Here is a 20,147-nt window from a genome sequence, read left to right on the forward strand (position 1 = left end):
CATGTTCCTCTCTGGAGAGTATCGTTGATATTGATGGTCAGCAGTGGCGTGATATGTCCTCTTCGTTTGCAGAAGGTTGCGCATCCCTCAAAATATGTCCTTGATTACCGCCGTGTCAACGTGAGTAGTGAGAAAGACTCATAAATACTTTAGAGCTCGTAGATTGTGAGTGCCTGTTATGCACTCAGACGCTGTTCATTCCCACTGACCCGCCTCAAACTCCCAAGAATGAAATGTCCCAACATGTAACATGGCCGTCAGTTGCAGTCATTTGGCCTTTTTTACATCCTCTTCCCTGCCCCGAAAGCCTATTTCCATCATACTCTCAACCTCCTGGGTCTTGGTGATTAGCCGAGAAACGAGTGTTTCCATATGCTGCTCAATGCCCTTCCTGCGCTCTACTGTTTCAACAATCCTGGTGACAGAAATAGCAACGGCATGAACTCTACTAATCGTCAGTTGAATCTTTGAAGTCGTTCAAGACTGTGCTAAAGACATACTCTTTTGTTCGTCGATCTTGTTGAAACCTGGCGATATTGGTGCGTAACTTGTCCATCTCCGTAGCTGACTCGTGAACAATAGCATTCATACGCTCATCTCGCCCCTTCTTCAACTGTCATCAAAATATTTAGAGAATATAATCTTGTAGAACAGGAAATTGTGAAATCTCACCTGCAAAAGGCGACCCTGAGCTTTTGCAGCGAAATTGGGATTGTCGTCCTCATTGCTTGAATAATTGGATTCGTCGCTTGCAGCCATGGTTGAGATAATTCGCAGCTAAATAAATGCAAGAACCAATATCGTAAAGCTGAAATTCTTCAGTTGTGCCAAAGGAGTTATTGGAATTTCGTACGAGCAAAACTTTCTTGGTACCTCGGGTACCTTAAGTCAACTGGTATCGCGAAGTGGTAGAAGGAAGGAGCGGACTTGCCTTCAACCACCCATTTTCCAAGGTCAAGCACTGATGAGAACACATACAACACAATGACAAGAACTTAATTAATCACCACGCATAAATTATAGGATTCACCATGCTCTATAAAATGCAGTACTTTTGGCAGATCCAGAACCCATTTTGGTATTTTCATACAACCCAAGGCAGATGCTGCTGGGGGGATATCTCACTCTATCGGGTCAAAGCAATGTCATCTATCCTCAGAATCATCTTGACTGTCTCAGCCGCCAGCTCGATCGCGCTTGTGCTAACAAGAAGAGGCTGCAACACATTCTCCTTGGAAATATTGGTGTTGACTCCTCCAGACTTGATACTGACTCCTGCATTCTTCTCACCCATCTCGTGTCGGTGTCGTAGCTCCGTCACCACCTTGATACTGTTGAGGCCGGCGTTCTCGGCCAGTGTGGTGGGAATCACCTCGAGAGCATCCGCAAAGGCCTTCCAGCAGATGGCCTCGGTGCCTGTCAAGCTGCGCGCTTGCTTGGACAGCTGTGCGGCGATTTCAATCTCAGGAGCACCACCACCGGCGATGAGAGCCTTCTTCTTGACCAGACATCGTACCACACAAAGAGCATCGTGCAGACTTCGCTCAGCCTCCTCAAGGATCAGAGAGTTGGCGCCTCGTACGACCACGGAAACGGTCTTGCCGACGGATTTGGTGCCGGTCACCTTGACCATGCGCGATCCAGAAGACTGAACCTCCTCAACCAGGTCCGCATAGCCCAGCTTGTCCTCGGTGAAAGAATCAATATCAGCGATGGGTTTACAGCCAGTTGACTTGCAGATGAATTCGACCTCATCGCGCTCGATGTCCTTAACAGCAAGGATGCCAAGCTTAGCCAGGAAGTGTAGTGATAGATCATTGACGGCATCTCGCAGGATAGACTTCTGAATGAACAGAACGTTACACTTCGCCTTCTTGATCTTTTTGGCCATGTTCAGGAGGTATAACCGCTCCTCCTTGACGATCTTGTCCATTTGTCGGTAGTCGTTGACCTGAATAGTATTCTCCATCTACAAAAAGTTAGTAAAAGATTTCTCATACGACAGAAAGGACATACATCAGGCTTAGGGGGGCTCAGCTGGAATTGGATAAGACCAATTCGAGCCTTCTCCATGCGGGCTGGACCACCAGCGTTCTTGAGCACAGGCTGGGTAAGGACGAGGCCATCAACAAGTTCGCTATCTTCAATCGTTCCACCAACTCGCTTGACAATTCGAATGTTCTTGAGATCGACGTTATCGGCGGTCTTCAGGTCGATAGTCTTGGTCACTGAGTTCACCGCCATTGGTCCAAGCAAATTCGAATATTGGGAGACAATCTTGGACGACAGGGAGGTGTTGGCAGCTTGCAGTAACGAGGAAGTATCGCTCAGAGTGATTGGGAGGGACATATCGTGTAGAACCTCGACGGCAGCAGCGGCAGCTCGTTGGAAAGACTCGGAGATGACGGAAGGGTGGATGCCCTTGGAGAGAAGTCGGTCGGCAGCACCAAGAAGACTTCCGCAGATAACGACAACAGACGTTGTACCGTCACCAGCTTCAACATCCTGAGCACCAGAAAGGTTGACAAGCATCTTTGCTGTGGGATGCATGACAGACATGCTCTTGAGCATAGTATTTCCATCGTTTGTGATAATGGTCTCGCCCTTTCCACCTCGAATCATCTTGTCCATTCCTCGGGGGCCGAGAGAAGTTCTGATAGCGTCCGCGACAGCTGTTCAACCGTTAATATTTGAGAATCTTGTTGTTGCACTAAAAGCGCCATACCTCTAGCGGCGACAATGTTTGAGGAGCGCACCGCCATGGGCTTCTCCTTATCCTGTCTAGAGTCAGCGGGGTGAAGCTCAAAAGCTTGTCTGGAGCTCTTCATACTCGGAAAGTAGCATTGCTAGAGCCTCCCGCTGTAGGGGCTGGAGCTGCGACCGGGGCAGACATATTTTGATAATAATTTGGCGGTCCCTAGATCCTCAAAGTAAAGAAGTGATGTTGATGGCGGGGCTTTGTAGGAACACGACTGGACTTATTGGAGATGTCCCACCTCCCCTAGGCTGCCCTACTCCGCCATAGAATTGTCAACCTAGAAATTTTGGATCGGGGGTACAGATCATCCAGCTCCGAGGGGCTCCTTGAGCTAACTCTGAACGTTCTAGCGTGCTTTTGGCTCCAGAGGCACTATTACGTGGGTCCGTGCTCCAAGCTCGCTCAAGGCAACTCACAGATTACGGAAGGCATTCGGTGACACCTCCAACCCCAAACAAACGACTACAGCAGCGACGATTCGACTCTCTTCGAACATAGATTACCCACCAGCACCTTCGTAATCACTGAACTCTTACATCAAAAACCCGCAACACTATTATACGATTGGAGAGCTGCGGTCCTCATCATGGTCAGTCTTGTTGCGTTCATGCAAGCTTAACTGTGTCCTATCCCATACTGACAGCCAGCAACCAGCCTTCCGCAACCGGCTCCAACTGGGAAAAGTACCAGAAGAACTTCGCCGACGATGAGATAGAAGAGAAGAAGATTACACCTCTAACAGACGAGTGCGAATATCCTCCTGGAGATGAGAATGCGACTAGTTGGCTAACACCAGCACCAGGGATATCCAGGTTCTCAAGACCTACGGTGCTGCGCCTTATGGTACATCTATCAAGAAGCTCGAGAAGCAGATCAAGGAGAAGCAACAAAGTGTCGATGAGAAGATCGGCGTCAAGGTTGGGCGGAATATCTGCGAATGTATGACAGACTTCTAACATGAATAGGAATCCGACACAGGGCTCGCACCTCCCCATCTATGGGACGTCGCCGCCGACCGTCAGCGAATGTCTGAAGAGCAACCTTTCCAGGTGGCACGTTGCACAAAAATCATAGCTGACGAGAAGGGCGATGAGGCCAAGAGCAAATATGTGATTAACGTCAAGCAAATCGCAAAGTTCGTTGTCCAGCTTGGAGAGCGCGTCAGTCCTACCGATATAGAAGAAGGCATGCGCGTGGGTGTCGACAGGAACAAGTACCAAATTATGCTTCCCCTACCGCCCAAAATCGATGCGAGCGTTACGATGATGACAGTGGAGGAGAAGCCCGATGTCACCTACGGCGATGTTGGTGGTTGCAAGGAGCAGGTCGAGAAGCTACGAGAAGTTGTCGAAATGCCTCTACTGTCCCCTGAGCGTTTCGTCAACCTCGGTATTGATCCCCCCAAGGGTGCCCTACTCTACGGTCCTCCTGGAACCGGAAAGACCCTCTGTGCCCGAGCTGTTGCCAATCGAACAGACGCCACCTTTATCCGAGTTATTGGTAGTGAGCTCGTTCAGAAATATGTCGGTGAGGGCGCAAGGATGGTTCGAGAGCTGTTCGAGATGGCCCGTACAAAGAAGGCATGCATCATTTTCTTTGACGAGATTGACGCCATCGGTGGTGCTCGATTTGATGATGGTGCTGGTGGAGACAATGAGGTTCAGCGAACTATGCTGGAGCTTATTACGCAGCTCGACGGTTTTGACGCTCGAGGAAACATCAAGGTCATGTTTGCCACCAACAGACCCTCTACATTGGACCCTGCCCTGATGCGACCTGGTCGTATCGATCGAAAGATCGAGTTCTCCCTGCCCGACCTTGAGGGTCGTGCTAACATTCTTCGCATCCACGCTAAATCCATGTCGGTTGAGCGGGATATCCGCTGGGAGCTCATCTCTCGTCTCTGCCCCAACGCAACGGGTGCCGAGCTGCGCAGTGTTTGCACTGAGGCCGGCATGTATGCCATCCGCGCAAGGAGAAAGGTTGCATCTGAAAAAGACTTCCTCAGTGCAGTTGACAAAGTCATCAAGGGTAACCTCAAGTTCAATTCGACGGCGACGTATATGCAGTACAACTAGACATACTCACCATAGGGCACGGTGTATTTTAATGCGGTGTATGAATACAGGGCAATTGGATGGCGGGAATATAGACGTCACAATGAACAAATTGCTTTTACCAACATGCCCAACAGTGAATTACATGAATGACTTATTTTGTGATGTTCCCCATGCCATATTGATATCTGCAGAATCTATCTACTGTGAAATTACTCCCATGGTCCATTTGCAATCCGAATGCCACAAAACAAGACCATCAAGGTCCTGAAAACCGAAACACCGTTCCCGCGATATGCCCGTAAACGCTAACGTACTATATGAGCCCATTTCCGTGCCATCCAAAAGAGCAGATCCTGCGCTCAAAATACCCTGCAGAACTACCTTACCTGAGGCAGATGTGTGTGCCCAGCTTAAGCCCGAGAAAACCATCATTATTCGTCCACAAACACCCATAATGCCATACATGTTCCGACTTATGAGCCTTCCATCCGGGAGAAGCAACCCAAGCATGCGACGTCTCCTTCTGCTCCACGCTCAATACTGCACCGACTGCACACAACAGCCCGGTGTCCAACAGCGTTCCATCCTTTGTCTATTTTTCGTGTTCCGCTCTTCGTATTGTTCTGTTGTTGTTCTTGTCTGTCATCAACATCGTCCATATGGAATGACTTTGAAAGTACTTCTTGCTCCGAGACACCAGAGCCAGCATCCAGATTCCAGCCATGACATTCTCGAATACAAATGAAGCAAGTACGCTCGCCACATCCCTCACAATCGGCAAAGGAGTCGAGATCGGATCTCTTGGTTGGTTTGCGGTGGCAGATGTTGCAGGGAGCAAGCAGAGCGCCTGTCACTTGAGGCTTGGCAAAGGCGGGCTGAACCGGCAGCATCTTAAGTTGCGATGAGCGCCGTCGGCGGTGAGGTGTGTTGAAAGGGAAGCTAGAAGCGTTGACGGCGTCTGTAACGTGAATATCGTCGCCGGTAATACGGGTTCGCTTAGAAAGTGGAAGGACCTTTCGTAAGGCTAGCCCCGGCCGTTGGTCAAAGATATAGTAGTCCTTGGCTTCCTCTGAAGGGTATGAAGTCAATCTGGACCGCTCGTCGTCATCGCTCCATCGTCGCTTACGTCCTGTGTGGACGTCTTCTCCAACAAAGGGCATTATGGTGTGGTCCTTGCCAATTCTTATGAGGCACGCACGGCGAGGCAAAATCGAGTATGGCAGCGAAACCGGTGCAGAAAAGATTTGACGCGAAAGAAAACGCTGTCAAGGTATCCCGGTGGCGTGAAAAGAAGGCGAACAAGACAACAATCGAGTATGAGGGCGTGGAGGTGAGAGGAGGAGATTGAGAACCGAATAGGATTGAAGGGGAGTGGTTAAGAGGAGCAACAGTGACTGGTCAACTACCTAAAGACGGCACCTGCTGCAACCTACTTAGTGAAAAGTGGTTCCTGTTTGGAGAATGGAGTGGAGGTTGAATGTTATAGCACTAGCTGATTATCGTCCAATGACAAGGATGGACGCACGTACCAACCTTGGACGTTAGTGAATAAACCGCTGGAGCCATTCACGCATTTATGGATGGCAGCATATTGGATTTTGTTTCCGCGGCATGTCATAAATACGTGCTAAGTTAAAGCATAGAAGTCAGGTTACAATCAGGGATAGCCAATGTGATAGTTCTATCTCTTAAGCCAGTAGCAATACTTAAAGTCCCTCACTGAGAGACGTTTCAATGTATCCTGATAAGTCCGAGACACGACCACCCAGCTATCACTCGTCATTAGTTCTGTGTTGGTAATAGTATATTAGTCGAGTGTCTTGATGGAATCCGTCCTGCATATAATACCTAGTATGATACATAAGTTTTGGAGGGTTTGAAAGGTACCGCCATAGTAAACTTAAACCAAGGCTTTTGATAAAAATTCATTGAACTCGGTTATTCAAATCAGGACATGAGCATCATATCAACCATCAAGGTTTGCCAAGGTAGCGGTCATGAGTACAGAAAGCTTCACATTTCTACCACCAATCACTCCTGCATATTTCCCAGTGTAGTTTGTCGAATAAGGTATTGAAAACGATTCATCTGATTTACACTCTAACATCCACCTTTCCTTCCACGACCAGGCTTCTTTTCTACCCGCCACCGCCGACAAAGGAGCTGCTCTAGGGGCGACTAGTATACAAATGAGACTTTGAGATGTTGCCCGTTTAGCGGCGGACCTTGACCTCCTTAGGGGGGTCGTAGGCGATCTTTCGAGACTTCAGCCAAGCCCACTTGTATCGCTTAACCCAGACACTGACAGCCCACAGAGAGGCAGAGACGACAAGAACCTTCATACCCATTCGCTTTCGGTCGTCCATCTCGGGCTCGGCAGCCCAGTTGAGGAACTCGACAACATCCTTGGCCATCTGAGAGGTGGTGGCGGGGGTGCCATCCTCGTACTCGACGAGGCCGTCGTAAAGGACACGAGCCATGGCGATACCGGTACCGGGGAAGTAAGGGTTGAAGTTCATGCCGGGAGCGACCTGAACACCAGCAGGGGGCTCTTCAGGGTAACCGGTGAGCAAGCTGAAGATGTAGTCACAGCCACCGTGACGGGCCTTGATGATAAGAGACAGATCCGGGGGGAGAGCACCGTTGTTGGCAAATCGAGCAGCCTCCTCGTTCTTGTAAGGAGGAAGCATGTAATCGGCCAGCTTTCCGGGACGCATCTGGATCTCGCCCTGCTCATCGGGCTCACCGGGGTACTCGTTCTCCTCGGCAAGGGCCTTGGCCTCGTCAACGGTCAAGACGGAACCAACAAGAGTTCGGTAGGGGATTCGGCTGAGGGAGTGGCAGGACTGGCAGACCTCCTGATAAACCTGGAAACCACGGCGGAGACTACGAGGGGGTCAGTAATTCGGCATGGCGTATTCAACAGGGTCGGTGGCATCTTACGCCTGGTGGTCGAAGGTCTTGAACCACTTGTTGTGAACCCAAGGGTACTTGGTAGCGTGAAGACTATATTGGTACTGTTAGCAATTGGTGATGCAATAACAGTGCGGATCATCGATAGCCAGCATTTATGCCTCATCACCCGAATTGGGATGATGTAGAAACACAATAATCGAGAACCGAAAGTATCACGTACCCCTCTTCAGCGGGAGTCATGGCAAAGGCGACAGGTCCATAAAGGTGATAGTACCAGGCCATGGAGCCGAGGGCGAGGGTAGTCGAGGCGGCGGCAGCCAGGTTCAATCGAGTGGCAGAGGCATCGCTGGCGGCGCTGGAGCTCGAGGAAGCGGCACGCTGGGAAGAAAATGGGGTCAGCAATCGTGTACATGCAATTGAGGCGCATTCTGTTGCGATTGGCGTGGTTGCGGTGTGTCGAGGTTCGTGGTGATGATCACTCGGCAAACGGGAAGCTCGTTGGCAGAGGTGGTAGGATCGTGCCATACCTTGGTGACAGCAGAAGGGCCGTTCCGGAGTCCATTGAAGGTGCGCGTCGAGCGCAAACACGACCTGGCAAGCATTATGGGCGAGCTATACCGTCGCTGGTGCGATCGAATATGAGACGGCGAGATGGGGAGGTCGTTCTCGGAGTCGGAGGACAAAAGGGCTCAAGCAGAGATCATTAGCAGCATCAGACAAAATCCTATCGAGCGTTCCAATAAGCCGGCTCTGATTGGATGCGGGTCGGATCAGGGTCACGTGTTTGACCACTCTCGCCTTGCTCGGCTGAGCGGCCAGGTGACTTTCCGCTCCGCTGTGAGTCTTCCAAATTTTTCCGATTCCCGGGTTAAAGTCGGGTTCGTTCTGATGATCCAACTGACAAGATATTTGCATAGGACAGTGGAAACACTTTCGGGAACTTCATAGGTAATAAGGTATTTATTATTAGCTACTGCAATTATAACTACAGAGACCTTGCGAAAATGAGTCATAACCATTTCTATAATGTTTCAGTTCATCAAGCCATCTTCAAGTGATCGAATGAGTCGAGTGACACCTCTATATTCCTGTCTGTTCATGCTCACTCACTGACGAACCGGTACGAGAAGCCTAGCTCAGCTGCCCATGGCAATAGGAAATTACATAAAAAAGTGAGGAAATGCTCTAAGCCTGATCAAGAAGCCTAACTACCGCCTATTTCTGCCTGCTACCCCACCCCCACCTTGACTCAATTCATCTTCACACCAAACAGCGGCGACACTCTTTTGATTTCATTAAACCGACTTTTCCTTTTAGACTTGGTCGTCACCATCTTTGCTGTTTAATCCTGAGCGATTTCCTCTTTTCTCACTTTCTTATAGAATGACTTCTTCCGATAAGATCTTTTCCCTCGAAGGAAAGGGCCTCAAGCTCGACACTGCTGAGGATCTCGAGCCTCATATTGCCCCTCTTCGATCCGCAGACGTCGAAGAAGTTCGTATTTTGGGTAACACTCTTGGTGTTGGCGCCTGTAGGCTTCTTGGTGAGGTTCTTGCGACCAAGAAGAACCTGAGAGTACGTAAAATATCCCTTTTCCCTGGCTGCTGTAACATACCAACACACAACTCTCCAGGTCGCAAACTTCGCCGATATCTTCACCGGCCGACTCCTGAGCGAGATCCCTGACGCTATCTCTTCGCTACTCACCTCCGTCCTCAACCTTCCCAAGCTCAACACTATCAACTTGAACGACAATGCCTTTGGTTTGAACGTTCAAGCGCCTCTCGTGGCCTTCCTAGCCGCCCACGTGCCGCTGCAGCACCTTTACCTGAACAACAATGGCATGGGCCCTCACGCCGGTATCCTCATCGCCGATGCGCTCTCGGAGCTTCACGCCAAGAAGGAGGCTGCGCGAAAGGAAGGAAAGGAAGTTCCCGATCTTGAGACTGTTATTTGCGGCCGAAACCGATTGGAGAATGGAAGTATGACCGCGTGGGCAAAGGCCTACAAGCTGCACAACAAGATCAAAGTGATCAAGATGGTTCAGAACGGTATTCGACAAGAAGGTATCTCCCACCTTCTCGCCGAGGGTCTCAGTCACGCTTCCAAACTCGAAGTCCTCGACCTGCAGGACAACACTTTCACCGTCACTGGGGCCCGGGCCCTGTCAAAGGTTGTTGCCAACTGGACCTCACTCCAGGAGCTAGGAGTTGGTGACTCCCTACTTGGTGCCAAGGGTGGTGTCCTCGTGGCAGATGCTCTGGCTAAGGGCAAGAATGTTAAGCTCGAGACCCTGCGCCTACAATACAACGAAATCACCTCCAAGGGTATCAAGGCCTTCGCAACTGCAGCCAAGGATGGTCTTCCCGCTTTGAAGCGAATTGAAATCAACGGCAACATTCTCACTGAGGATGACGAGTCGATTCCCGTCCTTCAAGAGCTTCTCGAGGAGCGCAAGGAGAAGTTCGGTGGTGATATTGTCAACGAGGATGAGTGGGGTGTTGACGAGCTGGAGGACCTCGAGGAGCCAGATAGTGAAGTGGAGGAAGAGGAAGAGGAGGAAGAGGAAATTGAGCCTGAGGACCGAGCCGAGAAGCTGATCAAGGAGGCCGAGGAGGCTCAAGAGGAACCTGTTATCCCTGTCAAGGACAAGGAGGTGGATGAGTTGGCAAAGAAGCTCGAGAAGACTGGAATTTAGACATGGATATAGATGAACTGCATGATGATGACCATTCACTTCGCAAGGCTTAAATGGAATTTGATACCCCTTTTACAATGACTTGGACAGCAATAAAGATATGAACGTGACTTGATACTTAAATCAAGAGTTTTGGGAAGTCAAAAACATGCAGTGGCTTTTAAGGAAGCTTCTGTATTGATTCTAGATAGATACATAGTGGGTGAGTGTCTGGCTTGGTACATACTGCCAGGAAGCATATATCGAATATCACGGTCAGGGAATACATTGAGTGAGTAGCGGCTCCGGAAAGCAGGTGTTGAAAGGGACAACGTACCTATGGCAAACCAAACTGCTGCCATTGTGCTCTCTCTAGGTAGAACTTGTTGTTAGCACACATTGCAAGTAATCAACGAGGGCGATACAGGAAGAGGGAGTAAAGTGGTTTGCAAAAATGAAGGTTCCACCAACGCCCTATCCACTCCCTTTGGAAGCCAGTATCTCGTGATAAACTCATTCACCACCCTGGTAACCATACTAAGTAACAAGATCCATACAATGACTGCCAGTCCATGCCTCAAGCAATAAATCCCTTTCCTGTACGCTCATTGGCGTATAACTTGTCCACCTTACATGATATCCCATCTCCCTCCCGAGCTTCTATGTAGATTGACCGTTGAACATCTGGCCATACCATTCTGCTGCTCGGTTTGGACAAACGGTGGTTATTTACATAACATCCATAGTGTCCACCTCCGGCGCTCGGAACCCCTGGTAAGCACCGTATTGTGTTGCCATCTCCAGGAACTGCTGTTCACGAGCGTAGTCGGGGCCCATGTAGACAGGGTCTGTGGCATGTGAGTAGAGACCGTAGGTACTCCTGGGCTGGCTGTCCCGGGCCTCTCGTTCACGCTCTCTTCGCATTAACTCCTCGTAGCCAGAAGTCATGTATGGTTCCACCTCAGGCTCTGAGTTGCGAACCCACCTACCGTCAACTGCCTGAACTTGGGTACCATCCAGACTCATGACTTGTTGTTGCTGGTTCAGTCGTTCGTAACGCAAGCGGGCAAGTTGCTCCTCGTGTTCTACAGTAGTGCTACTCCAGGCGAGAGCTGGGATATCGCCGCCGTTTCCGGGAGGGCAAATGTTCCAAAGCTCAATAAGTCTCTCTTGCTGAGAAGGTTCGGCAACTTTGAACAGCTGGAGTTGTGAAGGCGTAAGAGTAGCTGGATTGACGCCATGGTGTTGCAGTATAGCGTCGACACTGGGTCCTTGGGTCTGGGGTGGCTCTGAAGCACGACGCGGAACCTCTTGGTTTTGAGCTGCTTGAGATATGTGTGCAGAGTGGGTGTAGTGAATTGAAGTATAGATGATGGGCTCAGCAAGGTCGGCCTTCGGCTCTTGTTGAGGTGCAGGGGCAGGCTCGGGAATTGGGTTGAAGCTGAGGTTACGGGCCAGGAGAGTAGCAAGCTCATCTTGTTGCATGTTGGACTGAGAAAAGGCCATGGTTGGTTCTTTTATTTCTAAGAGTTGTTAGCAGTTGATGCATAATATTGAGTTTAAGGGTAGTTGCTGAATACCAACTTTGGTGCGGAGATATATATCAGCAGGAGGGGCACGAGAAGTTGCTGCTTTAAGGTCTGATATCAGAATACAGAGATGATATCTGTAGCTCTCGGGGTCGTCTGCCTATTTCAAGTCGATGTCCTCGAAAGAAACCTTGGTTGAGATAGCAAGGAATGCGAAATGAAGCGATATACGGAGGCGTTTCGGGGTCATGCGCAATGCAGGTGAAGACAGGAACAGGCGGAAGCCCTTGTTCTTTGTTATATTTGGAAGCTAAGCTAAGCTTTTTGACAAGTAGTCAAAGAAAGCAGACAGGTCAATAGAGAAAGAAAAGAGATATGTATAACAAAAAGTTGGGTCAAGAAAGAGAGGTTCGTCTCTTGTTCTTTGGCTCAAAAGACCCTTGATTAGGCCTTGACTTGGAGGGGCTTGTCTAAGAGCGGTGGACCGTTGGGTCGAGTTGCAGGGAGCGCACGGGGGTAGGGAAGTGAGTTGTGAGTGGGGAGACAAGAACGCCTGAGACGATCTTTTGGAGGTTGTTTATGCAGATATCAAGTAAGATAAGGAGACTTGAAAGTGTAACGGCGTTCTATGCAGTTTGTTCAAGTCGAAATTAAGGCGAGCGTTGTTAATGTGAAGAATCAAGACCGTCTTCAAGAGTGAAGCGCGGGGGATATTCCTGTCCAAAAAATACATGGAGGGGTACTCAATAATGAATGAATTCAATGGAACGTGGGACAGTTCAGTGGGACACACACCTGCCAATTCATCTGCTCAGGCACTCTTCCCAGGCCATGACGCAGTAAAGACACAACTAACAGAGGCACATGATGGGCCTTATGACAACATCCACTTCCATTCACCACCGGCACTAAACTCAACGCTTTTATGATATGCATCATTTGTGTATTGATCTTCGCTCCCAGGCAATATTGCTCTCAGATGTCTATGCTGATACCGATACTTCATTCACTGGCCTCATTCACGCCTTCACAGAAGGATTCACACTCTTCCAACTTCAAGAGCTTCAACCCCTGGTCTTATTGACCTTGTGCGACCCAATAAGCCTGTGCCACAAGGCGACCGTAACACACTAATTGCTGTCCTATGCTCTAGCTTAACGCCGACATGGTTGTCTGTTTCATCTGCATTCCGTTTCCGAATCATCTCCTTTGACGTGGTTCACTGAGTTCCGCCACGTTCTCAATCATTTTAGGTCGTGCATGTCATTATATGATTCAAATACAGGCAGCATGAAATGGGAATCTCGGGGTCTTTCACTGCCCTAATCAGCTGCCCTTAGGCTCCAACAAACATGAGACTCACCGCCAGCAACAAAGCAGTCATGCCTAGGTTTTATAGTGGTATTTTGTGGTCCTCAAGTGTTGACGCTATGGGGTCTTACCTGCCTAGTAGGTAGTAAGAGACATGCGAACTTGACGGCGTGCTCGACTTGGGCCTCGATGTTAGGCTGGTCTCACTTTCTACCTTAGTCTTTCAAAGCGTCAAAGTTATGGGGGCAGAAACCATATGAGGTATTAAAAAGTATCCATGATTTTATGTATATGGCTATTAGAGGAATCTCGTAAAAGAAATATCATTCTGTGATATAGCATCATGTTATGTCGATTCAGTCCCGAGACTTAGACTAAAAGCTAAACCCCTCCACTGTATGTATGGGATCCATGGGTGTTTGAGGCGCAGTTCTAGACTCCAAATCCATAAAGGTCTCCTCCTGCAGGGGAGATCGATTCACACGGGAAGAGCTAAAGGGATCCGCCACTCCCGCTTCCACAGCCACGTGCGGGCCACTCCTCTCAAGGCTGAGCTGAAATGTGGCGTACAGACTGTGGCGCTTGGTTGTGGCACAAATACTTCACACCTCAGGCATCAACTCTCCAGCCTTGCAGTGTACCTACCGCCGTGAACTGCAACACGCAGCTCCAGGCTGCCTAGGTGAAGGAAGCTCCAAGCCAACGCCATCGCAAACATCTCAACGACACAGCTCCTCTCCACCTCACCAATTCTCACCTCGTCTTCTCTTGCCTTTCGGATCACACTATTTCACTTGGTTAGGGAATTCAGACATCATGGTAAGCTAACCATACACTCGCTCAAACCTGATCGTCGTCATCGAGGGACAGCTTCAAGTGCTGACCTAGCTTGTCTTTCACACTATAGACGTCGATAGGCACGGGTTACGATCTGCTCAACTCCATCTTCTCCCCTGATGGACGCAACTTCCAGGTCGAATACGCAGTCAAGGCAGTAGAGAATGGCGGTACCTCGATCGGTATTCGAGCTAAGGACGGTGTTGTCCTAGCTATCGAGAAGGTCGTTTCATCCAAGCTCCTAAAACCCGGTGCCAACAAGCGCATTGCAACTATCGATAGCCATGTCGGAGCTGTATGTTGACCTACCTGCAATGTCTAGCATGAGCTCGTACTAATCTCACTAGGTATCTTCTGGTATGGTCCCTGATGGACGCCACTTCGTCGATCGCGCTCGCGACGAGGCCCAGAGCTGGCGACAGAACTTCAAGACCCCCATCCCAACATCCGATCTTGCCAGCCGCATGGGTGGCTACCTTCAGGCCTACACCATGTACGGATCAGTTCGACCATTTGGCATCACCGCCATCGTGGGCGGCTACGACACTCCCGAAGAGACTCCCGTCGATGGGGAGGTTGGCTCAGGACCCAAAGTTGGCGCTGGCGGCAAAGTTGAGGGCAAGCACGGCGGTCCTTTCCTCTACATGATCGAGCCCAGCGGTATGTACTGGGGTTACTACGGAGCGGCTACAGGCAAGGGTCGACAGGCCGCCAAGGCCGAGCTGGAGAAGCTTGACCTGCCCGCTGGTAATATTACTCTGGAGGAGGCTGTGAAGCAGGCTGCGCGCATAATCTACATTGCGCAGAAGGATAACAAGGATAAGGATTTCGAGCTGGAGATGACCTGGATCAGTGGGCCTGACGGTCCTACCAAGGGACGACATGTTGAGGTGCCAAAGGGGCTACGGGAAGAGGCTGAGCGATTAGCAAAGGCCGAGGACGAGGATGATGATGATGATGACGACGACGAAGATGAAGATGCAAAGGATGACAAGATGGAGGATTAGGCGACTTGTGTCAGGAAAAATCAAGGCAACTGTACTATCACGATGACGAGTTCATAGAATTTAATGGTTCATCTGCAGGCATCCGAATTACTTCCAGGGTGCCTAGTTTCGATTCGTGCCATCTGTCCGTGGAAGAATTATGTCTATTAGGGTATCAGTTCCGAACTTGCTGTATTGCATTTCGGTACCAGTTTTGCCAGTCATCAAAGAAGGACGACTGCAACTTCGCCTCGCCAGAAAGGCAGCTCTCTTGTGTCTTGCTATACACGGCAAGAACATCCTTTGTCTTGCTCTTGTCCGCAGCGACGAGGGCCGACACAAGGATGAGACTCGCCGTACTGGCCGCTTTTGCGTAAGCATGCGAGTCATCCTGCCCAGCAGCCTTATGAATCTCGCGCAATAAGTCTAGCATGTCATCAGGTTCAAGGATCTGGACCTCTTGGCGGTTACTGCGGGCCTTCTTCAGGCCCTTTTGGTAGTTAGAAATGATTTTGCTCGCACGGGCAGCAAGGGGTTTTGTGCTGGTTGTGCGCATAAGATCGAGGAGGGGTAAGAGAAGAGTAAATGAGAGAGGGTTGCGAGACTCATTGCGAATGTAGATGTCGAGAAAATCAAGAATCCGGTTCTTGAAATTGAGGACTGACTGCTTGGCCTCCTTCTTCTGCTTTTTGGAGTCATTCGAGCGGTCTTGGATGCGTGGCTTGATGGCTGCTGCGAGCTGCTTGTCGATGGCGAACATTTCAGAGTCAGACATATCACCCTCGGACTCTGATGATTCGGCATTGACGTCCTTGTCCAGACGGTGGCTCTTGAGGATCTTCTCGAGTTCATTGTCCAGATCTTCAGGCCTGTCGAATTCGCCTTTGCTTTTATCTCCATCTTCGTCCTCAGCATCTTCTTCTTCCCCACTTTCTTCGTTCGCCTCCTTGATATCAATAAACTCGACATCAGAATCGATTTCGATATCCGAATTATCCTCCTCATCAGCATCTTTTCCTTCTTCGTCCTCGTCCTCGTCTTCATCGACCTCCATCTCATCTTCCCCGGTGCTGAACAATTCCTTTTGGCCTTTCGTATTCTCTCCAGATGTGAGGGGACCGGTCAAGAGCTCTAGACCTGCAGCTGAGATCTGTGGTGTGAAGGCACCAAACACTTGCTGCGTAACTTGTCTCATGAGAGATGAAGGTCGCACAACCATTGACAATAAGATCTCAAGGATAATCTCTGATGTGCCAGCCTCGGTCTCTGCGGACTTGCCCTTTTTAAGGCGGTCGGAACATTGGGCAAGGTCGTTGAGAACCTCCATAGCATCGGGGTCCTCGTTGTAGAGTCGGAAGATAGACACGGCGTGTAACATCGCGATACTCTGAAAAAGACTCTTCTCGCTTTCGTCTACCGCCTTGCGCCTGAGTAGCTTTTGCATCCTCAACAACGCCTCCTGGACAGCTGTCTTGATCTCTTCGGTCATTGCCACCGAGTCGGGGTCAATGGATGACACAGCAAGACATAGTGAGCCGTAATCCTCTGTTCTTCGGCTGACCTTAGCGAATGACGACTCAAGACGAGTTCGGCAGAGCTCGCGAACACCTTCTGTGAGTGTATCTGCCGGTATGTTCTTGGGTTGAGAGTATGCCAGCTGAGAGAGTTCTTGGAGGGCAGCTGAGAAGACAGTCTCTTGGAACTCTCCCGATGTAGGCGAGGCTGAAGCATTGAGAATTTTTGAAAGATAGTCAACGTAAACTCGGAGTGTGGATGAAGCCTTCTTTGTGTCTTGTTTAGCAATCGTGCCAAGGGGGGATCGGATGATCTTCAATATCTCTTCGCCAGTCTCTCCTGATACGTTCTGCAAAATTTGGTCGACAGTTTTGGTATTTGTTCTTTGGTCAAAGTTATAGGCTCCGTTCTCGCCTAGTAGACCCTTGAGAATGGGTATGATTGTCGACGGGTGCGCTGAGGTCGTTGACTCAATTGCTTTGAGGGCCTTGGTCGCTGCTCGGTGGAGATATCTATCCTCTTTTGAAGCTTGGTTCATGAGGCAAAGGGTGAGATTCTTGCTGAAGAGAGCCTCGACATGAGCAGGAAAGTCAAACAGGCCCTCGAGCATCTTTCGAAACACCAGGAATCCCCTGAATTTCTGGCCTTCCGTGGCACGTTTAGAAAAAAGAGAGTCTAGCAGACGTCAGTAACGAATGTTTAAGGGTTTCATGAGACTCACCATCTACTACACGAATCCAGAACTGCTTGAAATCTTCAAGTCCAGCTTCTCCTTTCTCGACAAAGTGTTCCAAGAGGATACTCCACACGTAGTGCAGTTGAGGAGACCAGCCCGGAAAATTAATCTGCTGACCAGGCTCTGACTGATCAGCGAGAGCATCCTTGAAACTTTCTCGCAGAATTGCAGCGAGATCACCAAAAGTGTTCTTGTGGAGAGGCACCGGCCAAGGCTTGATGCTGAGACCAGGGAATCGAGTCTGCGCAGCGATCCAGATTGCTACTCCTTCGGGTGTCTTGGCCAAATTGGCCTCGGCGACCTTCTTCAGTGTAACCTCAGCTTGCTTCTTGTTCAGCTGCTCGATGGACTGTACAATAACCCAACCACATTGTGGTCGAAGCCACACCTTCCTGATAGAAAGATCCAGAATTAGGTTAAGAACCGCGTTCCATCGGGAGATATCGCTGCTGAACAAGATCCCAGATCTAACGAAAGCGAAAATTCCGAACAACCGCCCGAAAACGAAGTCCCTCTCCTCCTGCCCAGGGATGTTGCCGATGGCTTGTGTGTTCTCAATCAGTATTTCAAGAACCTTCTCAAAGGTGAGTCCCTGGTATCTCGATTCGGCAAGATTCTTCTCTCCGAAGAGCTGTCCGAGGATTTCTGTGAGTACCAGGCTGAAACCAAGGCGCGAGGCATTGCGACCACTTGCGAGTCCGCGAAAGAGGCGACGGTCCAAGTGTCGTTGCAGCACAGCCTCGGAAACATCCTCTGCAAGCAAGCTAGGGACAATACAGTCGGCGGCCTCGATTCGTTCGGTGGGATCCTCACTCCCTAGTAACTCATAAAGGCCAGCCTCTCGTTTCCGTTCGTCGCCAACTGGCGCCTCGACGAAGGGTGCTTTATCGAATGTCGGCTTCGAGTTAGGTCTGACGGAGTCGCTGTCGCTCTTTGTGCGCTTGGGGGTTTTCTGTACGCCATTTGCGCCTTCCTTGGCTCCGCGCTTCCTTTTGCTGCCCATGATTTGCCGCGCCGGATATTTGTTGGTAGGTCTCTATTGCGATCCTGTTGGCGATAGGTGCTTTGTCAAAAAAAAATACAGGTCCCGACAGTTCTGCCAGGTGCGACCGCCAAAAAGTCCCAGCGACCCCACACTGATACAAGTATACAGACAGGACTATTATAGAATTTAATAAAGATACCTTAATGATTTCAATATCAAAATACCAATCTAGCAATACATAAAATGAGGCCAAAGGTGCGCAGTCAAGATAACACATTAAAAGATTATGACAAGTTTAGGGATGTTTATAACAGTACCTAAGTCGTATGGTTAATATACTAAACTTATACGTATGTTTAGTAAGTGGGATGATATCATAATGTTCCGTAATTGGGGCTATGTTTGGAAAGACTCTGCATTCACACATAAAACCCGAATACTGGAACTTGGAACACTCAGATGGACTCGATTCAGAAGATTAGCGGTGATACATGAACATGAATCCGAGATATGTTATTGCTGTCTGCTTTAGAAGGGCATGGTCGGGCAGTTGCGCAAGAATCGTCTCGACCGTTCTGGTTCATATAATAGCTCTAGGTTGGATCTGAGGTAACTTACCTTATATACACATTTCATGAGAAAAAGGATACTCCTATTGTGGCTTCTTGAAAAGCTTTGCTGTACAATTTCCGCTATTCGGACATTTGCTGTGGAGCTCAATGGAACCTGGTATATCAACCGAGACGCAAGCGTCTTCAAATGTCAGAACGCAGCCCCGGTTGAAGGGGCAGAACCAGGTATAAAGCAACGGTTACCGAGTTGACGCAAAATATCGAGAGTCAGCATCCATGTTCCATCCGCAGTTGTGGAAACAAGGTCACGTTTCACTGACAGGTTGCTGAGTTACTGTCGTGATTATAGTACGTATATGCAAGCTTCAATCGAAGCTCGTCCAATATCGTCCGTTGAGTATCTAACCCTTGCATGTTCGCAAATGCTGTCTAATACAGATGTGCTTTTATCAATTCCATACTAAGCTTCATGAGCTTCAGATGCCTGTTCTGAATCCATTGAGTAGCGGATATTACCTAGGCCGTGTGTTCCCTGAGCTGGAAGTTGCTTGACTGTGACCTCGTGCCTGAATAAGCTAAAATTGATGACCACTACGTTGTATCCCAGGTGGACAATGTTTCCAGGCAGAATATGCCCTTAAATGTAGGAAAACATGTGAATTCGCATATTTCTTCATTTATAACGTTACTGTTGTGTGGGTGGAAGCATGAAGCTCAATGTCGTTGTGTTAGGTTCGCCCTGTGCTCATTCAACATGAAGCTCGTTCGTTATACGCCAGTTCCAAGATCCATGCGGTGTCTGCACTGGTACAACGTTTGACCACCTCACAGGATATAGTCTACGCTGTCCTACGGGTAACCACGTTGAGTAGCTGAAGATCCTGCCCATCAGACATATTGCTATGCCCACATCGTATGAAAAAATTGTCTCCGCTTGTGGCTATTCGATACGAAGCTAACGTCTGGTCCCTGAATATCTTGACCCTGAGCTACCCTGTATTTGGAACTTGGCTCACGATGGCTTCACCAACGCTTGGATCTTTTTCAGCAGAAAAATGGATTAATCCACTGAACACTGACCATTGTCATGGGTCGGGCTGATGAGAATGACTCCCGAATTCACGGAGTCATGGCAGGTCGGAGACGGCCGTTTTGTAAACGCTCAGAAATAAGACCTTGTCTGTATACTCCCTTATCCTGAGGAGTGAAGACTCAGTCCAATTGTCCAAGTTACAAAGCTTGGACTTATTTTTCATTTCCGCCTT

At 49.4% G+C, this 20,147-nt stretch overlaps 9 protein-coding genes across 9 annotated transcripts; 3 read left to right on the plus strand and 6 right to left on the minus strand.

The window, feature by feature from the left end:
- Window positions 1-267: 267 nt before the first annotated feature.
- On the minus strand, window positions 268-759 carry BKA55DRAFT_683061 (uncharacterized protein; the record flags this gene model as incomplete). Its single annotated transcript, XM_046198453.1, has 3 exons — window positions 268-445; window positions 501-613; window positions 673-759. The coding sequence occupies 3 exons, from the start codon at window positions 757-759 to the stop codon at window positions 268-270; spliced, it is 378 nt and encodes a 125-aa protein (XP_046056754.1).
- Window positions 760-983: 224 nt separating this feature from the next.
- On the minus strand, window positions 984-2,778 carry BKA55DRAFT_30508 (chaperonin Cpn60/TCP-1 family). The gene is made up of 2 exons (XM_046185611.1): window positions 2,017-2,778; window positions 984-1,969 (listed from the first exon to the last, which is right to left on the minus strand). The coding sequence occupies exons 1-2, from the start codon at window positions 2,629-2,631 to the stop codon at window positions 1,127-1,129; spliced, it is 1,458 nt and encodes a 485-aa protein (XP_046056755.1). The 5' UTR covers window positions 2,632-2,778; the 3' UTR covers window positions 984-1,126.
- Window positions 2,779-3,086: 308 nt separating this feature from the next.
- BKA55DRAFT_550283 (P-loop containing nucleoside triphosphate hydrolase protein) lies at window positions 3,087-4,936 on the plus strand. The gene is made up of 4 exons (XM_046191260.1): window positions 3,087-3,347; window positions 3,413-3,504; window positions 3,561-3,675; window positions 3,724-4,936. Exons 1-4 carry the CDS (start codon window positions 3,345-3,347, stop codon window positions 4,834-4,836), a joined length of 1,323 nt encoding a protein of 440 aa, XP_046056756.1. The 5' UTR covers window positions 3,087-3,344; the 3' UTR covers window positions 4,837-4,936.
- A 10-nt stretch (window positions 4,937-4,946) lies between these two features.
- Window positions 4,947-6,373, minus strand: BKA55DRAFT_550285 (uncharacterized protein). Its single transcript, XM_046191261.1, has one exon. It carries the CDS (start codon window positions 5,976-5,978, stop codon window positions 5,292-5,294), a length of 687 nt encoding a protein of 228 aa, XP_046056757.1. The 5' UTR covers window positions 5,979-6,373; the 3' UTR covers window positions 4,947-5,291.
- Window positions 6,374-7,031: 658 nt separating this feature from the next.
- On the minus strand, window positions 7,032-8,641 carry BKA55DRAFT_631088 (cytochrome C1 family-domain-containing protein; the record flags this gene model as incomplete). The annotated part of the gene is made up of 4 exons (XM_046196949.1): window positions 8,262-8,641; window positions 7,955-8,112; window positions 7,762-7,824; window positions 7,032-7,704 (listed from the first exon to the last, which is right to left on the minus strand). The coding sequence occupies exons 1-4, from the start codon at window positions 8,334-8,336 to the stop codon at window positions 7,032-7,034; spliced, it is 969 nt and encodes a 322-aa protein (XP_046056758.1). The 5' UTR covers window positions 8,337-8,641.
- Window positions 8,642-9,117: 476 nt separating this feature from the next.
- Window positions 9,118-10,432, plus strand: BKA55DRAFT_588534 (uncharacterized protein; the record flags this gene model as incomplete). Its single annotated transcript, XM_046194808.1, has 2 exons — window positions 9,118-9,309; window positions 9,368-10,432. 2 exons carry the CDS (start codon window positions 9,118-9,120, stop codon window positions 10,430-10,432), a joined length of 1,257 nt encoding a protein of 418 aa, XP_046056759.1.
- Window positions 10,433-10,956: 524 nt separating this feature from the next.
- On the minus strand, window positions 10,957-12,245 carry BKA55DRAFT_30612 (uncharacterized protein). Its single transcript, XM_046185614.1, has 2 exons — window positions 11,992-12,245; window positions 10,957-11,934 (listed from the first exon to the last, which is right to left on the minus strand). The coding sequence occupies exon 2, from the start codon at window positions 11,915-11,917 to the stop codon at window positions 11,141-11,143; it is 777 nt and encodes a 258-aa protein (XP_046056760.1). The 5' UTR covers window positions 11,918-11,934; window positions 11,992-12,245; the 3' UTR covers window positions 10,957-11,140.
- A 1,684-nt stretch (window positions 12,246-13,929) lies between these two features.
- Window positions 13,930-15,178, plus strand: BKA55DRAFT_550293 (nucleophile aminohydrolase). The gene is made up of 3 exons (XM_046191262.1): window positions 13,930-14,070; window positions 14,159-14,383; window positions 14,436-15,178. The coding sequence occupies exons 1-3, from the start codon at window positions 14,068-14,070 to the stop codon at window positions 15,093-15,095; spliced, it is 888 nt and encodes a 295-aa protein (XP_046056761.1). The 5' UTR covers window positions 13,930-14,067; the 3' UTR covers window positions 15,096-15,178.
- A 71-nt stretch (window positions 15,179-15,249) lies between these two features.
- Window positions 15,250-18,328, minus strand: BKA55DRAFT_496902 (DNA polymerase phi-domain-containing protein; the record flags this gene model as incomplete). The annotated part of the gene is made up of 2 exons (XM_046186407.1): window positions 15,250-17,264; window positions 17,311-18,328. 2 exons carry the CDS (start codon window positions 18,326-18,328, stop codon window positions 15,250-15,252), a joined length of 3,033 nt encoding a protein of 1,010 aa, XP_046056762.1.
- Window positions 18,329-20,147: the final 1,819 nt, after the last annotated feature.

The sequence above is a fragment of the Fusarium redolens genome (assembly GCF_020744475.1).
Source record: "Fusarium redolens strain MPI-CAGE-AT-0023 chromosome Unknown BKA55scaffold_1, whole genome shotgun sequence".
NCBI lineage: Eukaryota > Fungi > Ascomycota > Sordariomycetes > Hypocreales > Nectriaceae > Fusarium > Fusarium redolens.